We start from the raw sequence: 22,637 nt of genomic DNA, 5'->3' as shown, positions 1-22,637 counted from the left end.
GAGTTCCAGTACAAAACTAAATACTACTTTTGAGATCCTATTACATGTTTTGAATACTTTCTCTGTTTCAAAAATATTTTTTGAAATTTATAACCAAAGTTATTATACAAATTTTGAAATATGGCAACAATGATACGAATATGTCAAATCTGACGTTGACATCATAAAGTTTGACATTTTTAATGGTGAACGTAGCCAGAACGTGTTGTCAGAAATGGAATTTAATCGCGTACATTCTTGTGGGATGATTTTCTACGACGTGGATTAAAACAACAACAGTGTGAACCATCTCGGAACACCGTGCTCCGATTTCAAGACGTCTTTGAGAAAAACTGCACCTCAATCGAATATATGGATCTCTCGAGAGTAGCTTAATCCAACAAAAGTTGTGCGCTTACGAAGCACTTCGAAGCAAACGGCAAAACGGCAAAATCCGAATGGTATACAAGCATTTGTTTGCAAATCGTGTTCGAAACCAATCGTAGAAGACGAATCATTCTCCACCACGATAATACGAGTTATTACACATCAGTTCAAAGACGTTTTTGAAGCGGTTGATGCGTCCAAATTACTTGTTTTGTAGGTACTTCAATCGAAATGGAAAAAATGCTTCGACAATTGGTTCAAACGTATACACAACCAGATTGATGTAAATGGGGAATATTTTTAAAACCAATAAAGCCATATCCAGTTATAAATATTTGTTTTTATGTGTCTATCTCAAAACTTAAGTAGCAACCTTCGTAGCAACTTGAAAATATCCAGTTTATGCTTTTATTCGTCTGAATAATGCACGATTCTCAAGTTTTCAATAAAATACGGGCGAATTTATAAGCCAATCAATAGTAGATCATCATCACCACATCCCGAACGTCCGTGAGACAAGTCGACGATCCCTTGAATCTTCCTTGAGCGATCTTAGAGACAAAAAGTCTGAGGAAGCCTTCTGCGCAGAAGGAGTTGTGTTTTACGGTTTCAAAGCTCCACCTATTGATTGTTTGTAAGGTTTCCTGGGCTATGCGTGAACAGATGTTGTCTTCTTCTTTGATAGTAGACTCTCAGCGTTTGTTTAGAAGCATTGACTTCAGCTAATTGGTCAACAAATCTTGCGCTATTTGCAGTACCAGGCGGCAATCTTCTATTAGAGTTCATAGTTGTAGTACCACTATTCCAACATTCATATAATAATAATTAAAGTACCCAAAATGATATTAACTTTGATTGTATAGAACCGACAAATAACGTACCTCCTAAAAAAGATGGAGAAAAATTTACGGGTTGGAAGGATGTATTGGTACCGAAAAATAAAACAGCCTGGATAACCTGTCAAGTTTCGGGTTACCCGGTACCCAGATTTATGTAAGTACCGATTGTATAAATAACAAATTCCAGGAAGTAAACGGTTGTTTATGCAATTAATGTAACGTCGAATCAATTTTCGATAATTTCAGACCCTTCAAATAATATTCCGCCAAAGTTGATTGGAGAAAAAACTTTGGGAAAAATATTATCGCATTCCCAAAAAACCGACATTGCTATATTATGCCCAGTAGTCGGTTCGCCCTACCCAAAATTCAAGTAAGTTGGAAAATATCTTACAATTTATACAAATCTACAATTTCATTCACATCGTGAACCAACGGTACCATTGGTACTCAATTGAACGGTTGGGGTATGTTTCCCTTAGTGCATTGGTCGCCAAAAAGCTTCAATTCGTTGAGTGGTTAGTTCTTCTTGAGACAGAAACTCTCGTTTATGGTACTCGATCGTACCCAACAACCAATGATCCTCAACAACTCGGATTATATGAAACTTGCATCTATTGAATTCAGCCTCATCTATTTTCCCTCTCGCTCTACGAATTCAGGTACTGCTGTGTTATGACTTCTCTATACAGTAACGGCGTACAAATCAGCTCTACTGTCCTCTTGTTTATACGAGTACTCATTGGCGAAATGGACGCTGCACTGAGTTGATCTCTTATGGATAATGGATGGGGTTTGTAGCATCTACATTTTCCCATCGATTCCCATCTTCTTTGGATCATTTTTTTGGTTTCAAACGACCTCTTCCATAAGTTTTAAACGACTAATTTTTGACTGAGTATGAATCAAAAATTATTACCAATCAATTCCGAATTTTAGATTAGAACCCCAACCACAGGATCCGCATTTCACTATGTATGATTACAAGTTCTCTATTTTCTTCTTCTTCTTCATCGTACGTTAGGACTTAGTCATGTATTTGCATCAATGGTTGCCTAGCTGCAGCTGCGATGACTGCGAAGACTTTGCAATCTTTGCCAACCCTTTTCCTGCCTATGATTGCGTTGGGTGGGTGCTTTCATAGCCGGTCCCAAGCCCGGATAAAAGAGGAGGGTTCCAAGTGAGATAAAAGTTCGTAGGGTTTTTTTTTTGTGTTTGGGATATCTTATGTTTGGCCCTGCAGATGTTTCCGCAATTCTGTATTAAGTATTTAGAATCCCTATCCTATCTTATACACCGAACCCAACTCTCTGTTCGAGAGATATCATCTATGGTTGCCCGATTCTTTGATTTATTTTATTTATTTAACAATCAAATCATTTATTTCACCGGTTATTGCAAATTTTTCTTTTTTTACTAGTAAATATCGAGAAAATTATGAACAAATTTCATAAAATGGAATTCAATACTTCCTTTGGTATTATAATTTGAGGAAAGTGCATTAAAATTTTTATTTAGAGCCTACGAGTAACGTATCTCCAAAAAGTGCCGGTAAAAAAATTGAAGGAAGCATCGTTCAAGATTTTCCTTCTGGATGTGACGCTATAATAACTTGCGACGTTTCCGGTTACCCTGTCCCGCGATATAGGTAATTTAAATTAATTAAATTAGTTTATTTTTTTCATAAATTTAGAACCGACTGGACAAACTGCGCCTAAATTATCTGGAGACGGTCTTACTAAACAAATCGGGAAAAGCGACTTGGATATTGCATTATTATGCGATGCTCAAGCTTTTCCTACACCGAGAAAAAGGTAGTTTCAAAATAAAAAATAATAATAATGTATATATATTTCGATGACGCCCAAATTTTATCATCCCTTTGATGTTTCCCATGTGCTGACTTATGAAGAAAGTTTTTCCGAATTATTTATCAGTCCATAAAACTTTCAATATTAAAAAGCACGTTTCGCAGCACAACTTTTATTTTTTTGAATTTCGAAAAAGGCTGGGACAACTTTACCTCAGTGTTTTGTAAGAACGTTTCAGAAAGATCATTTTGGATATTTTTTCGATCAGTTGTGTTTGAAAATTTCTACCAAAACAACATATCGAATATGAAAGGACTAAAAATGTAGTTGTCTATGCTAAAAACGTTCTACAGGACTTGTCATGTCATAATTTATGTAGCAAAAGTTTTCGGAAAAAATTAGTTGCCTTAGAATCCAGTTGCCACGGATAATACACATTTTTTGTTTCAAATTTTCGTGTCATTTCAATTTTTGTCAAGTTTTTCTTGGACAGGTTACTCATATAAGCATCTCGCACGGTGCGACCATCATTTTTGGTGCCCATGGTCATGGCACGTGCTAGTGAGTGGTGAGAACTCATTTCGTTGGGAAATGTCGTCGTCGAAGAAGAATAAATGGACATGGAAATGTGTTTTTCTCTTGCGCCAATTCAAGACGCACGTTGCCTGCAGCGCCAAACATCGGCTATAAGTGTCGCTGCACGCTGAATGCGACTAGCACGCATGGAGCACTCGTTGGTCTTCGAGCTGCATGCTAGTCGCACCGTGCGAGATGTATATATGTGTAACTCGCCCAAGTTATATTGCATTTTCGATCATTTATAGAAAAATAAGTGGATGTGAACAAGGAATACCATATTTGAACCTTGGTGGAATGTACCAAAGACAAATTATATATATATATAGGCTTGTATTTATGTATATAGGTCTATAATCTAGTAACTTCCCTTGCGTTCTTTCGATCCCTCGCCTTTTCTCTCCAGCTCTGGATGTTTTTCTCTTTAAGGTCTTCTTCTACTACTTTCCTCCATCGTTTTTTTGGTCTATTTCGTTTCCTCTTGACCTCTGGTTTGTTCCATGCAACTGTGATTTATCCATTGCAACCTTCTGATTGGCGCATCATTGAAAAGTGTATTTCATGGTTTGATCTTCTCTCAAATCCTGACTCTGTCTGCTTTTCTCCTTCCTTAGTATTTTTTATTCCCGAATTCCCACTTTCTGTTTATTTTTATTCGTCATTGGTTGCTTGCACAGCTGTTACTTTTGGTAATAGGTTTTAGTTTGGTGTGCCGATCCAAAACAACCATTACACATCCTTATGTCGAGCATGTGAAGGGTGAGGCGTTAGAAGGTACGAAGGGATGTCTTCCGAAATTGGTTGATTTTCTTAATACGCATCACCCCAATGACGAAATCATTTTTGTTTGGTCGGATCTGGCCTCTTTAGATTGGTTAGAAACACACGACATGCCGTTTGTATTGAAAGAAGGTAATCTCCCCAAATGTTCCCCGAAATTTTTGGCGATATTGAGTAGAAAAGTATATTTTGTAACAATAGTTGTTTCGATTCAAATAATACTTCCCTAGGACCCCTTTGTCAAGGTACAGTATATTGCATGATTTTCTTATATAACTGTCTTCAAGAAATCGACGACCCCTTTGGTATTAGCTCCAAATATAGAAAGGGTACTCCATCCAGGTACGATTCATAACATTTATTATCATTTATTTATAGAGCCCACTGGATCGGTAGGACCACAATTGAATTCGAGGACTATCAACATAAAAATTGTTGAATCGGGTAACTCGGCCGTAGCACTTTGTCCGGCGCAATCGTACCCCGTACCATATTATAGGTATAACGCCTTTTTGATACATAATTGTGACTTCATTATATTTTTCGCCAATTATCTAGTCTCATTCTAGTAACCATATTGATTGTGTAGTTTTAAATTGTGGAATTGTGGAATTCAAATGCTCCTTCGCTATTTTTGGAATTATTTCATTTGTCGCAACGAAAAATAAAAAAGTCGCTTCGTTTTTCCGCTCGGGAAAATTCATAAATACGAAAAGCTGATCACTTCTTTTTTTTTTTTTAGTTTTGATTACCGAAAAAAATGTCAAACTGATGTGATATTGGAAAGCAACTACCGCACTTTTAACTTAAAAAAAGCTATTGACGTTTCCTGCATTCTATTCTTTGGGTTTTTACTTTTTCTGTGACTGAAAATTTCACACTACTTTTTTTAAAACTTTCAAATCGGTCTAGAATCGCTCCATCTTGTATTTCAGGTTCAAAATTAGTTAAGTTTTGTTCCCGTGGAGGGTGAGTTTCTGTTCTTGAAACTATTCCCTCTAGCTAAGAGCTTACTGCCGACGAAACTTTTCTTTGGATCAGATTTTGAATTATATTCTGCGGAAGACTGTCCGATTCCTTCACCAGTATGACCCTAAGCTCTCTAGTACGTCTCTTTATCTCACCCCAAAAGTGTTTTATGGGGTTTAAATCTGGATTACGAGCAGGCCAAACAAATTGCGTGGTTTGAACCTCGTCGATAAACTAACCGAACAGTGTAGGGCGCCGTACATTATCGCTGGAGTCGTCTCCAAGAATAACCATGAATGGTACAACATCAAAAGATATGCCTCCCTATACCATAACTGATCCTCCAGCAAATGGAAGTCGTATCTTTGGATTAGAAATGTTGGGAGTGATGTATTATAAAGAATTCGTTTCAAGAGGGTATTTTAATGTATTTTATGAAAAATTGGATCAGTTGTCACTTTCTTACACCTTTAGGTAAGACAGAATCGAGTTTCATCTGAAAATAAAACGTGACTTCACTTCGATGTTTATGGGAAAGAGACGGTCCAGTAGCTCTAGCTCGAGAAGATAATACAGCAGCGTGAAGTGGCTTCCTAAATGTCCATTCACGTTTTTCACTTCAATTCAGATGATTTCGAAGTGAAATTACAATGACCTTTTGGTTTCTCAACGCACTAGAAACCAGAAATCGGTCATCTCTAACTGTTGTAGTTCTGCCTCGTCTTGAACAAGGTCTCCGCGTTTATGCAAGCTTTGAAATAGGAAATATGGTAGAACCGAACAAAAAACAGAAAAAAATCGCATTTGTAAAGGTTATTCCCGATCGTTTTAAGTTTGTTCCATTTTACTCCAAGACAGTATAGAGCTGAGAATGGACCTTCAAGAGAGAATTGAAAAACGCATCCAAATTTCCGGATAGGGTACCAAAGTTTCCATCTTATCCCGGGATATCCTTTAGATCAGTAACTTTAGCATGTATGAGGATGGTATCAGAAGTATTTCGCCCAAAATTTATCTTTTTATAATAAGAATCGACAACGTTCTCAAACTGCCGATATTACCTCTTCATTCTTGGAAAATTTCTCGGACCATCGAGTCATTTTTTCAAAGTATAGGTACGGAATATAATATGAGGGGGCTTAATCTAGCGAATAGGGGGCATGCGATAACAATTCAAACTTTAATTCATCAATTTTGGCCATTGCAATAACGGATGTATGAACTGGTGTATTGTCTTGATGAAACAACACTTTCTTCTTAGCCAAATGCGGCCGTTTTTTGCTTGATTTCTTCGCTAAAACATTGCAATAAGTTCGCATAATACTCGCCGTTGATAATTTTTCTTTTCCAAGATAGTCACTGAAAATTATCCCAAAAAACCGACGCCATGACCTTGTCTACAGATGGAACGGTCTTTCTTTGTAGCCGGTTTGCTCTTTTCAGTCCATTGATTTGATTCTCCTTTTGTTTCGGATGTGTAGTGATGGACCTAAAAATTTGGCTCTATTTCTGTGAAAATTCGAGGAAACATCGACGATGTTTTTGTTTCGGTGAGCAAACACGGCATCCATCTTGCTCATGTCCAAATTTTCAGTTAATATACGATGTACAACACTTTTTGACATGCCTTCTATGTCTGCTAGCTCCGACGCTTTAAATCTTTGATCATCCAGAACCGCCTTGTGGATTTTCTACAACATTTCTAGAGTCGTCGCCTCATTTGATCGACCACTGCGATGCCGGTCATGGCAGGTGGTGAGACCATCAAGCAACTACCGCCATCTCTAGGTCAGACCAGGTACTTCTGGAACCATTCTCGTAAAAATAACTGCGGGATCTTGAAAATCGCCGCATTTTTGAACTTTTCCGAGCGGAAAAACTGAGGTAGTAAAAAAGTCGTGAGGGAACAAGATGTTGTCAAGGCACGTCAAAAGAAATACAGTTTTCGGAGATAGCAATTTGTCCCCATTGTCGCTTCGCTTCCGTTGATTATTGTTTATATATCAAAGACATTTGGTCGAAATCTGTCGAATTGCCCCGTCAGCAGAAACCCGCATAAATAAACTTTCATCACCAGTCTACAAACGTTTCTCTTTTTTTGTTTCAGATGGTACAAGTTCATCGAGGGAACAAACCGCAAACAAGCCGTCATCCTAAACGACAGAGTAAAACAAGTGGCGGGCACGCTTATCATTCGCGAAGCGAAAGTCGAAGACTCCGGAAAATATTTATGCGTCGTTAATAATTCCGTGGGCGGCGAAAGCGTCGAAACTGTTCTAACTGTAACCGCTCCTTTGAAGGCCAAAATCGATCCACCGATCCAGACTATAGATTTCGGAAGACCAGCTGTGTTTACATGCAAATTCGAAGGTAATTTTTATGTTTATTAATTTGTTCTTCTATTTTCCATCGTTCACGCTCTATACCATGAACATATGTCGCTTAATAACCACGTTTCTATCAACTTCTCGATATCGTTCAATTATTGTATACGTCAAAACAGAACTGGGATTCATCATTGAATACTTTGATGTTTGTGACTTGAAAATGACACCAAATATGATTAGTAAGGAACTAATCGGTCAACACAAACTTTGCATTCTATGTTCTACAAATCACTTACTAGAGAACTCTATGTTGTTCTGTACATTCATACTGTGCCTTTGGATCTTTTGGTTCGATGAGAAACGATCTCTTAAAGCGACGATCTTGATTCTTTGTTCCTCTGCTCAATCATCCTCCGGCTCTTCGTGTTTGTCCAGAATCAACACGTTAAATCGACAATCATAGCTCTATGTTGTCCTATACAATAATCCTGTGCTTCTATCTCTTCGTGTGCAACGAGAATCAATATCTTGAGGCAACGTTCTTAATTCTACGTTTTCTTGCTCAATCATCATCTGGCTCTTCGTGTTTTGACTAGAAACGATGTCTTAGAGTGACAATCTTAGCTAAACACTCTTCTGTACATTCGTATTGTTCTTCTGGATGTTCTGGTTCGATGAGAAATTATCTCTTAAAGCTACTATCTTGATTCCTTGTTCCTCTGCTCAATCATCCTCTGGCTCTTCGTGTTTTGACTAGAAACGATGTCTTAGAGTGACAATCTTAGCTAAACACTCTTCTGTACATTCATATTGTTCTTCTGGATGTTCTGGTTCGATGAGAAATTATCTCTTAAAGCTACTATCTTGATTCCTAGTTCCTCTGCTTAATCATCCTCTGGCTCTTCGTGTTTTGACTAGAAACGATGTCTTGGAGTGACAATCTTAGCTAAACACTCTTCTGTACATTCATATTGTTCTTCTGGATGTTCTGGTTCGATGAGAAATTATCTCTTAAAGCTACTATCTTGATTCCTTGTTCCTCTGCTCAATCATCCTCTGGCTCTTCGTGTTTTGACTAGAAACGATGTCTTAGAGTGACAATCTTAGCTAAACACTCTTCTGTACATTCATATTGTTCTTCTGGATGTTCTGGTTCGATGAGAAATTATCTCTTAAAGCTACTATCTTGATTCCTTGTTCCTCTGCTCAATCATCCTCTGGCTCTTCGTGTTTTGACTAGAAACGATGTCTTAGAGTGACAATCTTAGCTAAACACTCTTCTGTACATTCATATTGTTCTTCTGGATGTTCTGGTTCGATGAGAAATTATCTCTTAAAGCTACTATCTTGATTCCTTGTTCCTCTGCTCAATCATCCTCTGGCTCTTCGTGTTTTGACTAGAAACGATGTCTTAGAGTGACAATCTTAGCTAAACACTCTTCTGTACATTCATATTGTTCTTCTGGATGTTCTGGTTCGATGAGAAATTATCTCTTAAAGCTACTATCTTGATTCCTTGTTCCTCTGCTCAATCATCCTCTGGCTCTTCGTGTTTTGACTAGAAACGATGTCTTAGAGTGACAATCTAAGCTAAACACTCTTCTGTACATTCATACTGTTCTTCTGGATGTTCTGGTTCGATGAGAAATTATCTCTTAAAGCTACTATCTTGATTCCTTGTTCCTCTGCTCAATCATCCTCTGGCTCTTCGTATTTTGACGATAAAAGATGTCTTAAAGCAACAATCTTAGCAATATACATTCATCCTGTGCCTTTGGATCTTCTTGTTCGATGAGAAACGATCTCTTTGAGTGACGATCTTGGTTCTATTTTCTTCTGCCCTATCATCCTCTGGCTCTTCGTGTTTTGACGAAAATTAACATCTTGAAGCGACAGTCACAGCTCAATCATTCATCCCGTGTCTCTATCCTTCTATGTTCGACGAGAATCAACATCTTTAAGCAACGTTCTTGATTCTATGTTGTTTTGTTCAAAAAACTTTTGGCTTTTCGTGTTTGACGAGAAATATGTTAAAGAGACGATCTTTGCTCTATGTGGTTCTGCTTTTTCGTCATGCGCCCTTTGGATTTTTGATTTTATGCCTTGTAGCATCGAACAAACTTCTAATTTTTCTACCATCAATTATAAGACCTTGACAGTAGTAGTTTCTTCTTCAATATACATAGAACCGACAATGACATCATGTTACTTGAGAGCCCCCCATGCGTTGTTGGCATTGAAGAAAGACTCCTTCCACTAAATCGATTCCTAGGATGTTTTGCGCGTGTTTATAAGACCTTGACAGTTCCAAAGGAAGTGAATCGTAATTTCCTTTCCTATTCCATAAAACTGGCAATCTCCTCCTTTGTTGTATATGTAAAAATCGACTTCAATGTGCTTACCAAAGATTTTGACTTCTTTCTAATAAGCAGCAGTGTTCCCTCCGCCATGTCCATGAGGTTTTGTCTCGTATGCAGCCGTTTGATCGTATTTACGTGTTCGTGCCCTGGCAGTAGTTGAGTGGCCCCTAACTTAGTCACGTAGTCTTCATCTTCTTTGTCTTCAGAGAAGCTCTACTGCCTTTACGTTAGCCAACAACTGATTGAGTGTTTTGTTGCATACCAGAATCAACTTTGATTCCGATACAAGTTTTTGGTTCTAGCATCATTCGTAAGCGTATTCTAGTTTAATCGATTTTAATTTATGTCAGGAAATCCGATCAAGACCGTCAGTTGGTTGAAAGATGGTAATCCGATCGATCACAGCGACCCGGTTTTAAAAATCGAAGCCGTGAGAAAAGAAGACAAGGGAATGTATCAATGTTTCATTCGTAACGATCAAGAGAGCGCCGAAGCAACGGCCGAACTGAAATTAGGAGGTAGATTCGAACCACCACAAATTCGTCACGCTTTCAACGAAGAGACCGTCCAACCTGGTAAAACACCACGAAATATCATTTAGGGTACTTGTACTAAACTTTTTACATTTCATTAATTTGTATATGTTTGCAGGTAATTCCGTTTTTATGAAGTGCATCGCTTCCGGTAACCCCACTCCTGAAATCAGTTGGGAATTGTACGGACGACGTTTAGCGAATAGTGAAGTGTACCAAATCGGTCAATACGTTACGGTGAATGGCGATGTAGTGTCCCATCTCAATATAAGTGCTATTCACACAAATGACGGCGGTTTATATAGGTGCGTGGCTAGTAGCAAAGTCGGTTCAGCTGATCATTCCGCGCGCATCAACGTGTACGGTTTACCTTTCGTTCGTAGTATGGAAAAACAAGCGATCGTTGCTGGAGGTACCCTCATCGTACATTGCCCGTTTGCCGGTCATCCCGTAGAAGCCGTTGTTTGGGAAAGAGGTAAGACATTATTAATCTGTTGGATATAGGTTCGATGTTACGGTGGACAGGTTCAAGTTTTTTCCGAAACCGAGACTTAAAAACACTTTTTTTCTATCTTGAGACCTTCTTAAAAATAACCAATAACTGCCGATATCTCTTCAATTTATTACCGAGCTATTTTTTCAAATTTAGGTACGGAAAGTGATCCCAGGGAACTAAGTCTGATTAGATAGCAAATCAAACTTTAGTTCATTCATTTTGATGCCAAATATTGCTGAAATGAATGAATGAATGAATGAAAATATGGTACCTTGATACAATGTTATGTATCTCCTGAAGATTAGAGTTCATTTTTTAGAAAGGGAATATAAGGAAACACAAGGAGCGTCGTCAGTTTGGTAAACCGAATTCATCAATCCATAAACGAAATTGCGCAAGATACAATAAAAAAACTCCTTTCGATTTTCCACCCTTGAGTGGTAAACGAAAATAAGACTGAATATATGAAAGTGGGAAGAGCGCGGAGCCCAATCATTCAACGCTGGATGTTATGGGATACAGCTGATTCCTGAAGAATACAGATGAGGTTAAACGCAGCCGGTAGATGTTTTTGGAGCATATAGAAATTACTTGAGAGTAAACTGATGTGAAAAAATACGAAAATGAGAATATACACAGTCATAATACAACCAGTTTTATTGTATGGAGCTGAGGTGTGGACACTAACGAAACTCGCCCAGAAGAAGTTAATAACATTCGAAAATAAAATATTTAGTCGGATATGGGCCAGTTTTCGAAGGAGAATACTGGAAACACTGAGAATTCAAGGCCAGTTTTCGAAGGAGAATACTGGAAACACTGAGAATTCAAGGCCAGTTTTCGAAGGAGAATACTGGAAACACTGAGAATTCAGGACAAATTTTCGAAGGAGAATACTGAAAAAATGAGAATTCAGGACAAATTTTCGAAGGAGAATACTGAAAAAATGAGAATTCAAGGCCAGTTTTCGAAGGAGAATACTGGAAACACTGAGAATTCAGGACAAATTTTCGAAGGAGAATACTGAAAAAATGAGAATTCAGGACAAATTTTCGAAGGAGAATACTGAAAAAATGAGAATTCAAGGCCAGTTTTCGAAGGAGAATACTGGAAACACTGAGAATTCAAGGCCAGTTTTCGAAGGAGAATACTGGAAACACTGAGAATTCAAGGCCAGTTTTCGAAGGAGAATACTGGAAACACTGAGAATTCAAGGCCAGTTTTCGAAGGAGAATACTGGAAACACTGAGAATTCAGGACAAATTTTCGAAGGAGAATACTGAAAAAATGACAATTCAGGACAAATTTTCGAAGGAGAATACTGAAAAAATGAGAATTCAAGGCCAGTTTTCGAAGGAGAATACTGGAAACACTGAGAATTCAAGGCCAGTTTTCGAAGGAGAATACTGGAAACACTGAGAATTCAAGGCCAGTTTTCGAAGGAGAATACTGGAAACACTGAGAATTCAAGGCCAGTTTTCGAAGGAGAATACTGGAAACACTGAGAATTCAGGACAAATTTTCGAAGGAGAATACTGAAAAAATGAGAATTCAGGACAAATTTTCGAAGGAGAATACTGAAAAAATGAGAATTCAAGGCCAGTTTTCGAAGGAGAATACTGGAAACACTGAGAATTCAAGGCCAGTTTTCGAAGGAGAATACTGGAAACACTGAGAATTCAAGGCCAGTTTTCGAAGGAGAATACTGGAAACACTGAGAATTCAAGGCCAGTTTTCGAAGGAGAATACTGGAAACACTGAGAATTCAAGGCCAGTTTTCGAAGGAGAATACTGGAAACACTGAGAATTCAAGGCCAGTTTTCGAAGGAGAATACTGGAAACACTGAGAATTCAAGGCCAGTTTTCGAAGGAGAATACTGGAAACACTGAGAATTCAAGGCCAGTTTTCGAAGGAGAATACTGGAAACACTGAGAATTCAAGGCCAGTTTTCGAAGGAGAATACTGGAAACACTGAGAATTCAAGGCCAGTTTTCGAAGGAGAATACTGGAAACACTGAGAATTCAAGGCCAGTTTTCGAAGGAGAATACTGGAAACACTGAGAATTCAAGGCCAGTTTTCGAAGGAGAATACTGGAAACACTGAGAATTCAAGGCCAGTTTTCGAAGGAGAATACTGGAAACACTGAGAATTCAAGGCCAGTTTTCGAAGGAGAATACTGGAAACACTGAGAATTCAAGGCCAGTTTTCGAAGGAGAATACTGGAAACACTGAGAATTCAAGGCCAGTTTTCCAAGGAGAATACTGAAAAAATGAGAATTCAGGACAAATTTTCGAAGGAGAATACTGGAAACACTGAGAATTCAAGGCCAGTTTTCGAAGGAGAATACTGGAAACACTGAGAATTCAAGGCCAGTTTTCGAAGGAGAATACTGGAAACACTGAGAATTCAAGGCCAGTTTTCGAAGGAGAATACTGGAAACACTGAGAATTCAAGGCCAGTTTTCCAAGGAGAATACTGAAAAAATGAGAATTCAGGACAAATTTTCGAAGGAGAATACTGGAAACACTGAGAATTCAAGGCCAGTTTTCGAAGGAGAATACTGGAAACACTGAGAATTCAAGGCCAGTTTTCGAAGGAGAATACTGGAAACACTGAGAATTCAAGGCCAGTTTTCGAAGGAGAATACTGGAAACACTGAGAATTCAAGGCCAGTTTTCGAAGGAGAATACTGGAAACACTGAGAATTCAAGGCCAGTTTTCGAAGGAGAATACTGGAAACACTGAGAATTCAAGGCCAGTTTTCGAAGGAGAATACTGGAAACACTGAGAATTCAAGGCCAGTTTTCGAAGGAGAATACTGGAAACACTGAGAATTCAAGGCCAGTTTTCCAAGGAGAATACTGAAAAAATGAGAATTCAGGACAAATTTTCGAAGGAGAATACTGGAAACACTGAGAATTCAAGGCCAGTTTTTCAAGGAGAATACTGAAAAAATGAGAATTCAGGACAAATTTTCGAAGGAGAATACTGGAAAAACTGAGAATTCAAGGCCAGTTTTCCAAGGAGAATACTGAAAAAATGAGAATTCAGGACAAATTTTCGAAGGAGAATACTGAAAAAATGAGAATTCAGGACAAATTTTCGAAGGAGAATACTGGAAACACTGAGAATTCAAGGCCAGTTTTCCAAGGAGAATACTGAAAAAATGAGAATTCAGGACAAATTTTCGAAGGAGAATACTGGAAACACTGAGAATTCAGGACAAATTTTCGAAGGAGAATACTGGAAAAACTGAGAATTCAAGGCCAGTTTTCCAAGGAGAATACTGAAAAAATGAGAATTCAGGACAAATTTTCGAAGGAGAATACTGAAAAAATGAGAATTCAGGACAAATTTTCGAAGGAGAATACTGGAAACACTGAGAATTCAAGGCCAGTTTTCCAAGGAGAATACTGAAAAAATGAGAATTCAGGACAAATTTTCGAAGGAGAATACTGGAAACACTGAGAATTCAGGACAAATTTTCGAAGGAGAATACTGGAAAAACTGAGAATTCAGGACAAATTTTCGAAGGAGAATACTGGAAACACTGAGAATTCAAGGCCAGTTTTCGAAGGAGAATACTGGAAACACTGAGAATTCAAGGCCAGTTTTCGAAGGAGAATACTGAAAAAATGAGAATTCAGGACAAATTTTCGAAGGAGAATACTGGAAACACTGAGAATTCAGGACAAATTTTCGAAGGAGAATACTGGAAAAACTGAGAATTCAAGGCCAGTTTTCCAAGGAGAATACTGAAAAAATGAGAATTCAGGACAAATTTTCGAAGGAGAATACTGAAAAAATGAGAATTCAGGACAAATTTTCGAAGGAGAATACTGGAAACACTGAGAATTCAAGGCCAGTTTTCCAAGGAGAATACTGAAAAAATGAGAATTCAGGACAAATTTTCGAAGGAGAATACTGGAAACACTGAGAATTCAGGACAAATTTTCGAAGGAGAATACTGGAAAAACTGAGAATTCAGGACAAATTTTCGAAGGAGAATACTGGAAACACTGAGAATTCAAGGCCAGTTTTCGAAGGAGAATACTGGAAACACTGAGAATTCAAGGCCAGTTTTCGAAGGAGAATACTGGAAACACTGAGAATTCAAGGCCAGTTTTCCAAGGAGAATACTGAAAAAATGAGAATTCAGGACAAATTTTCGAAGGAGAATACTGGAAACACTGAGAATTCAAGGCCAGTTTTCGAAGGAGAATACTGGAAACACTGAGAATTCAGGACAAATTTTCGAAGGAGAATACTGGAAACACTGAGAATTCAAGGCCAGTTTTCCAAGGAGAATACTGGAAAAATTGATAATTCAGGACAAGTTTTTGAAGGAGAATACTGGAAACACTGAGAATTCAAGGCCAGTTTTCCAAGGAGAATACTGAAAAAATGAGAATTCAGGACAAATTTTCGAAGGAGAATACTGGAAAAACTGAGAATTCAAGGCCAGTTTTCCAAGGAGAATACTGAAAAAATGAGAATTCAGGACAAATTTTCGAAGGAGAATACTGGAAACACTGAGAATTCAGGACAAATTTTCGAAGGAGAATACTGGAAACACTGAGAATTCAAGGCCAGTTTTCGAAGGAGAATACTGGAAAAATTGAGAATTCAGGACCAGTTTTCGAAGGAGAATACTGGAAAAATTGATAATTCAGAAGCTTCAAATTCAAATTAAAGTGCACACAAAAAGGGATTTTGAAATATTCCAGAAATTTCTTTATATTTATGTTTTCTTCTTCTTCTTTTTGTGTTGCCTATCCGTGACGATTATCATGACAATCTTTATCCATATTTCATCTAACCAAGTTCTAATGGTCTTGAGTTCTCTTTTTCCCAATATTTTGCCTTGCGATATGAGTTGGAGCGGTACATATCTGGCTTCGTGTGGATATATCGAGTCTTCTATATGGTTTTTCCTATCCATCACTAACTTTTACGTTATTGTCTCTGAGGATTATACAAAAACGACGTGAAACAAAAAGGGTTGTACTTGAGCATCGACTGTTTTTTTAGATGGAAGATTATTGCCGATAAATAGGAAGCAGAAGGTATTCCCAAACGGTACCCTGATCATCGAAAATGTTGAGCGAGCATCCGATCAAGCTACTTATGTTTGTGTGGCTAAAAATTCGCAGGGATACAGCGCCAGAGGATCTTTAGAAGTTCAAGTAATGGGTAAGGTTCTAATGTCTATATTTAATACTACCACAGAAGGTTATTATTTGTGGAAATTTTCCAAAAAAATGAGTTTGTTTACAAAGACAATATTATGAAAATTTGAATCGGTTACCGCAAATTGAAATTCAGGGGGATTGTCGACTCATAATAAACAATTTTTCCAATTCAGGAAAGGAACGAACAAAAAAAATTTTGAGAATCTTTTTTTGCGCCAAAACCTTTTCTGTGGTAGTACTTTTATCAAAAATTCATTATTTGGTAATGTTTTTTACAAATAAATCAAAATTGGCTCAATTTCAAGTTTTCAGTTCAATTGTTCTGATTGGTTTTAAATAATTTTGAATAATTTCACATACAGTATCGGAAAAATGTTGTAAAACAAGAAGTTGAATGGAAAATGTTTCAATTAACCTTCCTCTAATGTATATTTCGATACTGGATTCGCACGAAACTTTTTGAATACCATAATTATTATAATCTAAATCGATCGGTATCAATATACAATGGAAAGGAGTGCGTAGAACGCCGTAAAAATAGAGTTTTAATCAAAAGTATTCCAATTGAAAGCCTATTTTCAATAAAATACAAATAATTCAACTTTAAAAGATGTCCCCAACTGTCTTTCTACACTTAAGTTGTGTCCAAAGAGACAGTTTCAATGCTACTACCGACACAATTTCAAAAATATGCTATTAACATAGAAATCCAAGTATATACAATCAAACAGGAGTAATTGAACGGTATCCAGAGATATTTGGCCAAGTCTAAATGAAGAGAAAACGAAACTCAGTACAGAAGATCATAGTAATTGATTACAAAGTTACAAATATTGCAAAAAGTACAAAGAAAAGAAGATCTGCTCTGCCGGTGTTCTGTCTTTAAGGCAGAAGATAATTTTTTCACCGAAGACCAGGAATCTTGATCGAATTTGAAGATCGTATTCAGTCTTTGTTGAGTTTTAAAGAATCTAAGATTCTAAGTGTTTAAACAGAACAGGACTTGATAGTAATGAGATCTTTGCCCATGGTGGAAAGTGAAACCGAGACACTCCGGGTGTTAAGTAAATTAACCATTAACTAGACCTAAAACTGAACCCTGAAGTACACCACTACCAACTGGTAAATCACTTGAAACTTACCATTAGCTTGTATTAGTTATTTTTTACATTCAAGGTAAGATACTAAAGGTTCACCTCGGATGTCGTATTACTCCAATTTGCTAATCAGAATTTCATGATCGACACATTCGAAGGCTTTATCGTAATCACAAAAAACCAAAGCCGTAGAAAATTACATTAAGAACAGAAAAAATAGCGTGCATTTATGAGGTAGGAAACCAAACCGTTTGGTCTCAGGTTTCCAATTGAGTCTAGACTAATCTAGGTTGTCTCTAACGACTTAAATTTTCATTGATTCTGTAGGGACCTCCGATTTTCAGTCCTAATGTCCAATATCACGATGTTTTTCGAAAACATTTAACGCCAATCCTGATTTAGTTGTAAGATCATTTGATAAATTGATCATTGTTTTATTTTCTCATTAAATTTGGAATATATTTGGATAATTTGTTTGTAAAAAAGTGAACAAAACAGTTTAAACATCTTATCAATTCATTTATTTCATATTTTATGAACAAATTGTCCCCTATAAATAATTTTATTTACAACGTTTCTCTTTCAGATAATTAGTTTTAAATGAAAGGTAAGATTCGTTACGTGCATTAATCAGCCATTTTTTCATTTATATTTATTCGCAGCAATACGTACAATTATTACAATTTAATACTCACTTAAATTGAAATAAAGTTGTTGTTTATTCTCGATCGAATTTCGATACGCGAAGCAAGCTTAAGGGAGGCCCATGTGTTCTATTCGTTTTCTTCCTATTTGTTCAAAATTTTACTAATTAAGTCATTGGAATTTTACTATTTACCAAATATTTTCAAATCTTATAAATGTTAAGGAACAGAAACTCGATATAAATCGTCAAACAGTTTTAGCAGGGTGTCTAGAAGCCTTAAAAATAAAAAAAAAAGACCAAACCAACCAAACATATCAAGTTGATGTTGGTATAACTCAAAAATCTTCCAACTGATCACTAAAATTGCATGAAACCATCGAAACAACATGTTGTTCAAAGTCTTTCCATTCGAGGAATGTTCTTATCCATTACTGGTTACTTTGAGCTCCCTCTGTGCAGTCACTATATTCGCAATTCAAAATCAGAAGCCATCATTAGTTTTAAAACCGTAGAAAAGTCTTTTATATAACAAGTATTGGCCAAACTGGTCCTTATTCGAAGAAGTACGGCCATTCCTTGGAAAATTTTCAGAGTGATTAGCCTCCAACTGCAATTCTTTATGAAGATGCGTTTTCGGTTCTTAATAACTTAATGAGGCGGTTCGTTGTAGGCTAAATTCTTCGAAGATGGTTTATTTTGAGGCCTCAAAGAAGTGCGAGATGTCGATTTAGAATATGCCGCAATAGCGCGTTGCAGATAAGAACAAGGATTGTAGAAATTATTGAATGTATTCAGTTTCCAAACTTTTGGAAATATTGGTAACGATGGAAAACAATCCGTGCAACTGATGTCTGAAGAAATTGACATTTTATTGAATTCAAACAGTTGCAACGCTCCACTACATTGGAAGAATCAGGCAGAACTTTTAGAGATATTTTGACGAATCTAAATAAGATGAAAAACTATTCCAGATGTGATAGATTAGATGATTGATGGTGCAACTTCTTTTAATACGGCAATGCGACAGCAGAAAGAAAATTTTCTGTCAATTTTGGTTGCAAATTTAATAGAAGAATCACTTACAGGCCAAAAATTAGTGTACGATTCTCTATAAAAAGTTGGTGGACTAAAAAATGTAAATATTTCAAAATCTATGATACTTTCTATGAGGAATGTCCATCAAAGAGATGGCGCAGCTTAAGGAAGACACAAGATTTGATGAAAAATGAAAAAAGAAAAACTGGAATCAAAAAATAAAGAAATCCTTGAGGACTCTCGAAAATAGTTTGCAGCAGTAGAGCGAAAATTTGTTAAATTTAAAAACTAATTTAGTTGTTTCATTCAAAACGTATTTTCTAAAACAAATATTGATAAAAGTGTAATAATTTCAACCGAAAAAAAACGTGAAAACCAACCTAGAAAAACGGGAATTTGATTTACAAATTTTTACTAGACACCCTGTTAAAGCTATAACTACAAATTTCAAAATTTAGTAATTTTATAATGGCTGCAACTAGTTTGTTTAGTTGTACAGTTTCCTAAAGCTCAAAGACTCAACTCCTTAGAGTTGAGCTATAGAGCTCAAGTTTCGTGAGCTTTTTTGAGGTTAAAAATCAGAAAAAAGCATCTTAATCAACATATTTTGAAAATATTCTGGTGAATGGTAGAACATCAACGAAACGATATCATCTGTTTGTAGTGGCTCCTGTTATAACCCCTTTTCAATTCGACGGCCCCTTAAACGCCGGCGACAGTGTCATATTAACTTGCTACGTTCCCCAAGGAGATCGTCCGTTAAAAATCAAATGGTACCACAACAATCGTCACATAACTCATCATTCGAAAGGCATATCGACTTCGGCGTTCGGAAATCAAGCCAGCATCCTTAACATAAATAACGTTGAACCTCACCACAGAGGGGAATACGCATGCATAGTCACTAATGTCGCTGGAAAGTCCAAATTTGTCGCAAATCTCGATGTCAACGGTATAGATTTTATCGAGACGGAAATGTATTAAGTGAGAAAGGATTGAATACTTGGATCGTATACGTTTCGAATAAGTGTTACCTTATTCAACGATATTTTCGGATAAATTCTAAATACATCGAAAGAAAACGCCAAAAAGCGCCTCATCAAACTTCTAATTAGTCATATATACGAGCTGCGTGCTCTAAACTAAATGTTTAGCTTTGTTCCTATGAGAAAAGGTTTTCTTCAGCAAAAAAAAGCCAAAAAACCATTATCGTTTACATTGTAGATCTGATCTGGTTCAAAATCCGTTTCTTTAACAATTTCTTCAATTCCTTTCACCACTTAAAGTTAGAATTCGAATTCCCAAACGCCAACTATCCGAAACTCAAATTTTTACATGAACCAAGCATAAGACTTGGAGGTTCTAAGCAATATGTCTTTCCCATTTACCATATTTTGCTTACAACCTTTCTCCCTGTGTACAGGGAGTTTTTTTCGGCCAAATGGACCACTCTTGTCGGCATCGTAAATCTGATATGAGCCCAAATCTATTTCTTCGACAGTTTCTTCAAATTTGTTAACAAAAGTCTCTACATCACTTGAAGTTTTTGTCTTCGAATCCCCAAGCGCCAACTACTCGAAAATTGCACGAGAATAAAGCAAAAAGTGCATTCGATCCAGGAAACTTTTTCCATTTTTCTAGTGGAGAAATTTATTTTGAAAGGCGCGTCTAGAATGGTTGAAAGATAAATCGAAGATGAGTTCGATGTTACTATTCAAGGATCGAACACCAATATCACAATAGAAAAGATCTACGAGGTACCTGGTACCCGGAGGGGGTGGTTTATACGTTGTCTTCTGGAACACCCTGGAAATTCGCTATGAAAATGGCCGAATACAAACGACCTAGGGGTTTTCAAGGCCGTTGAACAAAAATATTACAACAGAACAACAGTCTACGACGTACCTAATGGTTCCGGGTGACCGACGACCGATTAGATTGCATTTTATTGCATCTTACTGCACAGAAATACTTTTTTGAGAATAATAGGGGACGTTTTGAAATTCCACCCAATCAATTCCTTCAAAAACTTGAACGGGATAATGAAACAGAAATACCACAAAAATTTAACGACGAAATTTGAGAAAACAGGCATAGGAAACATCTTCTGAAGAACGATTCGATTAGTTGTAGGTCCAATATTTTATACCTTGTACAAATTAACAAACTCCTCAGTTTTTCTGATGAAATTTATAGATCATCTTATTAATATGTGATGATTCGCAAATCTGCAGTGGAAATACTACTTTTTATCGATTCGTTATACCCAAAAGTATTAGTCTCAAGTGATTCTTGGTTAATCCAATCAAAGATCAGAGTTTTTACTTGCTTATCGTCAACCATCCCAAATATAACACCCAGAATTCCGTAAACTAGAAAATTTTCCTCCTTCTACGTCGCAGATTCAAAAAATTGATCATTCCGGGAACCTTAATTCAAATTTTTTAGTTACTCTATTCGATGTTTAAATAAGGTTTTAACTTTAAATAAGGTGACTTATCTTCACGAGTTTATGCGATCCAAGTATTTAAACCCTTTCTATTTTTAGGAGTTTTATTATTTTTCCTATTGCGCCCTTACTCCACACCAAACTGATTTGTTTTCTTTTTTAGGAAAATGAGGTTACTTTGAAATTGTCCAAACACCTCATCATTTTTTAAGGTTAGGTACTTTGTGTATGGACTTAGTTTCGAGCACTTTACCTTTTCACCTTCATAAATAACGGTTTTTATTATTTTATCAAAAAATATCGAATAAACTGAAACTATAAAGGTTGTATTGATGATATTCATCGTCATATATCTCCTAAAAGATATTCCAACAACTGGTATTGATGGTATTAAGTCGTGATCTCAATTCTAGAAGTATCAGTCATTAAATATTTCAAAAATAATGAAAACTTGGCGGCGGCAAATCGAAAATTTCACGCAAAATACTTGTGGTCGGAATAGTGTTTTAACTTTGTCAACTCTGAAGAGATTAATTAAAAAATCTCGAAACGCAGTATCCGTTGGAGATGCCAAACATACTGGTCGTGCAAAAACAACTAAAGATCTGCGTCTCCATGCTTACACAATTCAATTAACACAACCACCGAAGCCACAGCGGTGCTTCTGACATCTGAGTTTATTACCCACCATACAACGCCATCAACTACGTTTGTTTGAATTTGATTACCAATGAAATTGTTGTTTTCTTTCGGAGTTGAAACACCCACGATACGATAAAGTTCAATTGTTGAAGAAACAGTCGAGGCGTTGCTCCTTGCGTCCGTCAGTAAGCATCCGGAATATCCAACCTTGCGTTATCCCAACGTTTCTGTAAAAGTGCTTTTAATCGTGCTATGGGAAGCTTCGACAAGTTTACGGTCTTCGAGCACTTTACTGTCGAACAATCTCATTTGAAACCATCAGCAAAAGCTCTGCTGCACCATTTGTGGATGTGCACTCTTCACCATAAACTTCAATCACTTGTAGATGAATCTCCACGGGGAGTAACTTCCTCGCGTGGAGAAACCGATTTACTTCTTGAACCTATAACTTCCAAGTTCCAAAAAACCGACTCAAAAACTTTGGAATCCCTTAATTATGAATATTCCTTCACTTTA

At 36.9% G+C, this 22,637-nt stretch overlaps 1 protein-coding gene across 17 annotated transcripts in view; it reads left to right on the top strand.

Moving 5' to 3' along the window:
- Positions 1-22,637, top strand: part of LOC130896427 (cell adhesion molecule Dscam2) — a 177,487-nt gene that overhangs the window by 79,604 nt on the left and 75,246 nt on the right. For 14 of the 17 annotated variants that reach the window (XM_057804504.1, XM_057804501.1, XM_057804498.1 and 11 more), the window contains 4 exons: positions 7,449-7,711; positions 10,379-10,603; positions 10,680-11,036; positions 16,092-16,253. In XM_057804504.1, coding sequence (XP_057660487.1) covers positions 7,449-7,711; positions 10,379-10,603; positions 10,680-11,036; positions 16,092-16,253 — 1,007 coding nt within the window. Of the gene's footprint in view, positions 1-1,229; positions 1,360-2,723; positions 2,854-7,448; positions 7,712-10,378; positions 10,604-10,679; positions 11,037-16,091; positions 16,254-22,637 lie in introns of all 17 variants that reach the window. The other 3 variants (XM_057804497.1, XM_057804505.1, XM_057804508.1) reach the window with 2 other exon arrangements.

The sequence above is a fragment of the Diorhabda carinulata genome, chromosome 7 (assembly GCF_026250575.1).
Source record: "Diorhabda carinulata isolate Delta chromosome 7, icDioCari1.1, whole genome shotgun sequence".
Lineage (NCBI taxonomy): Eukaryota > Metazoa > Arthropoda > Insecta > Coleoptera > Chrysomelidae > Diorhabda > Diorhabda carinulata.
Note: the sequence above shows the minus strand (reverse complement) of the source record. Positions and strands in the feature narration are given on the sequence as shown.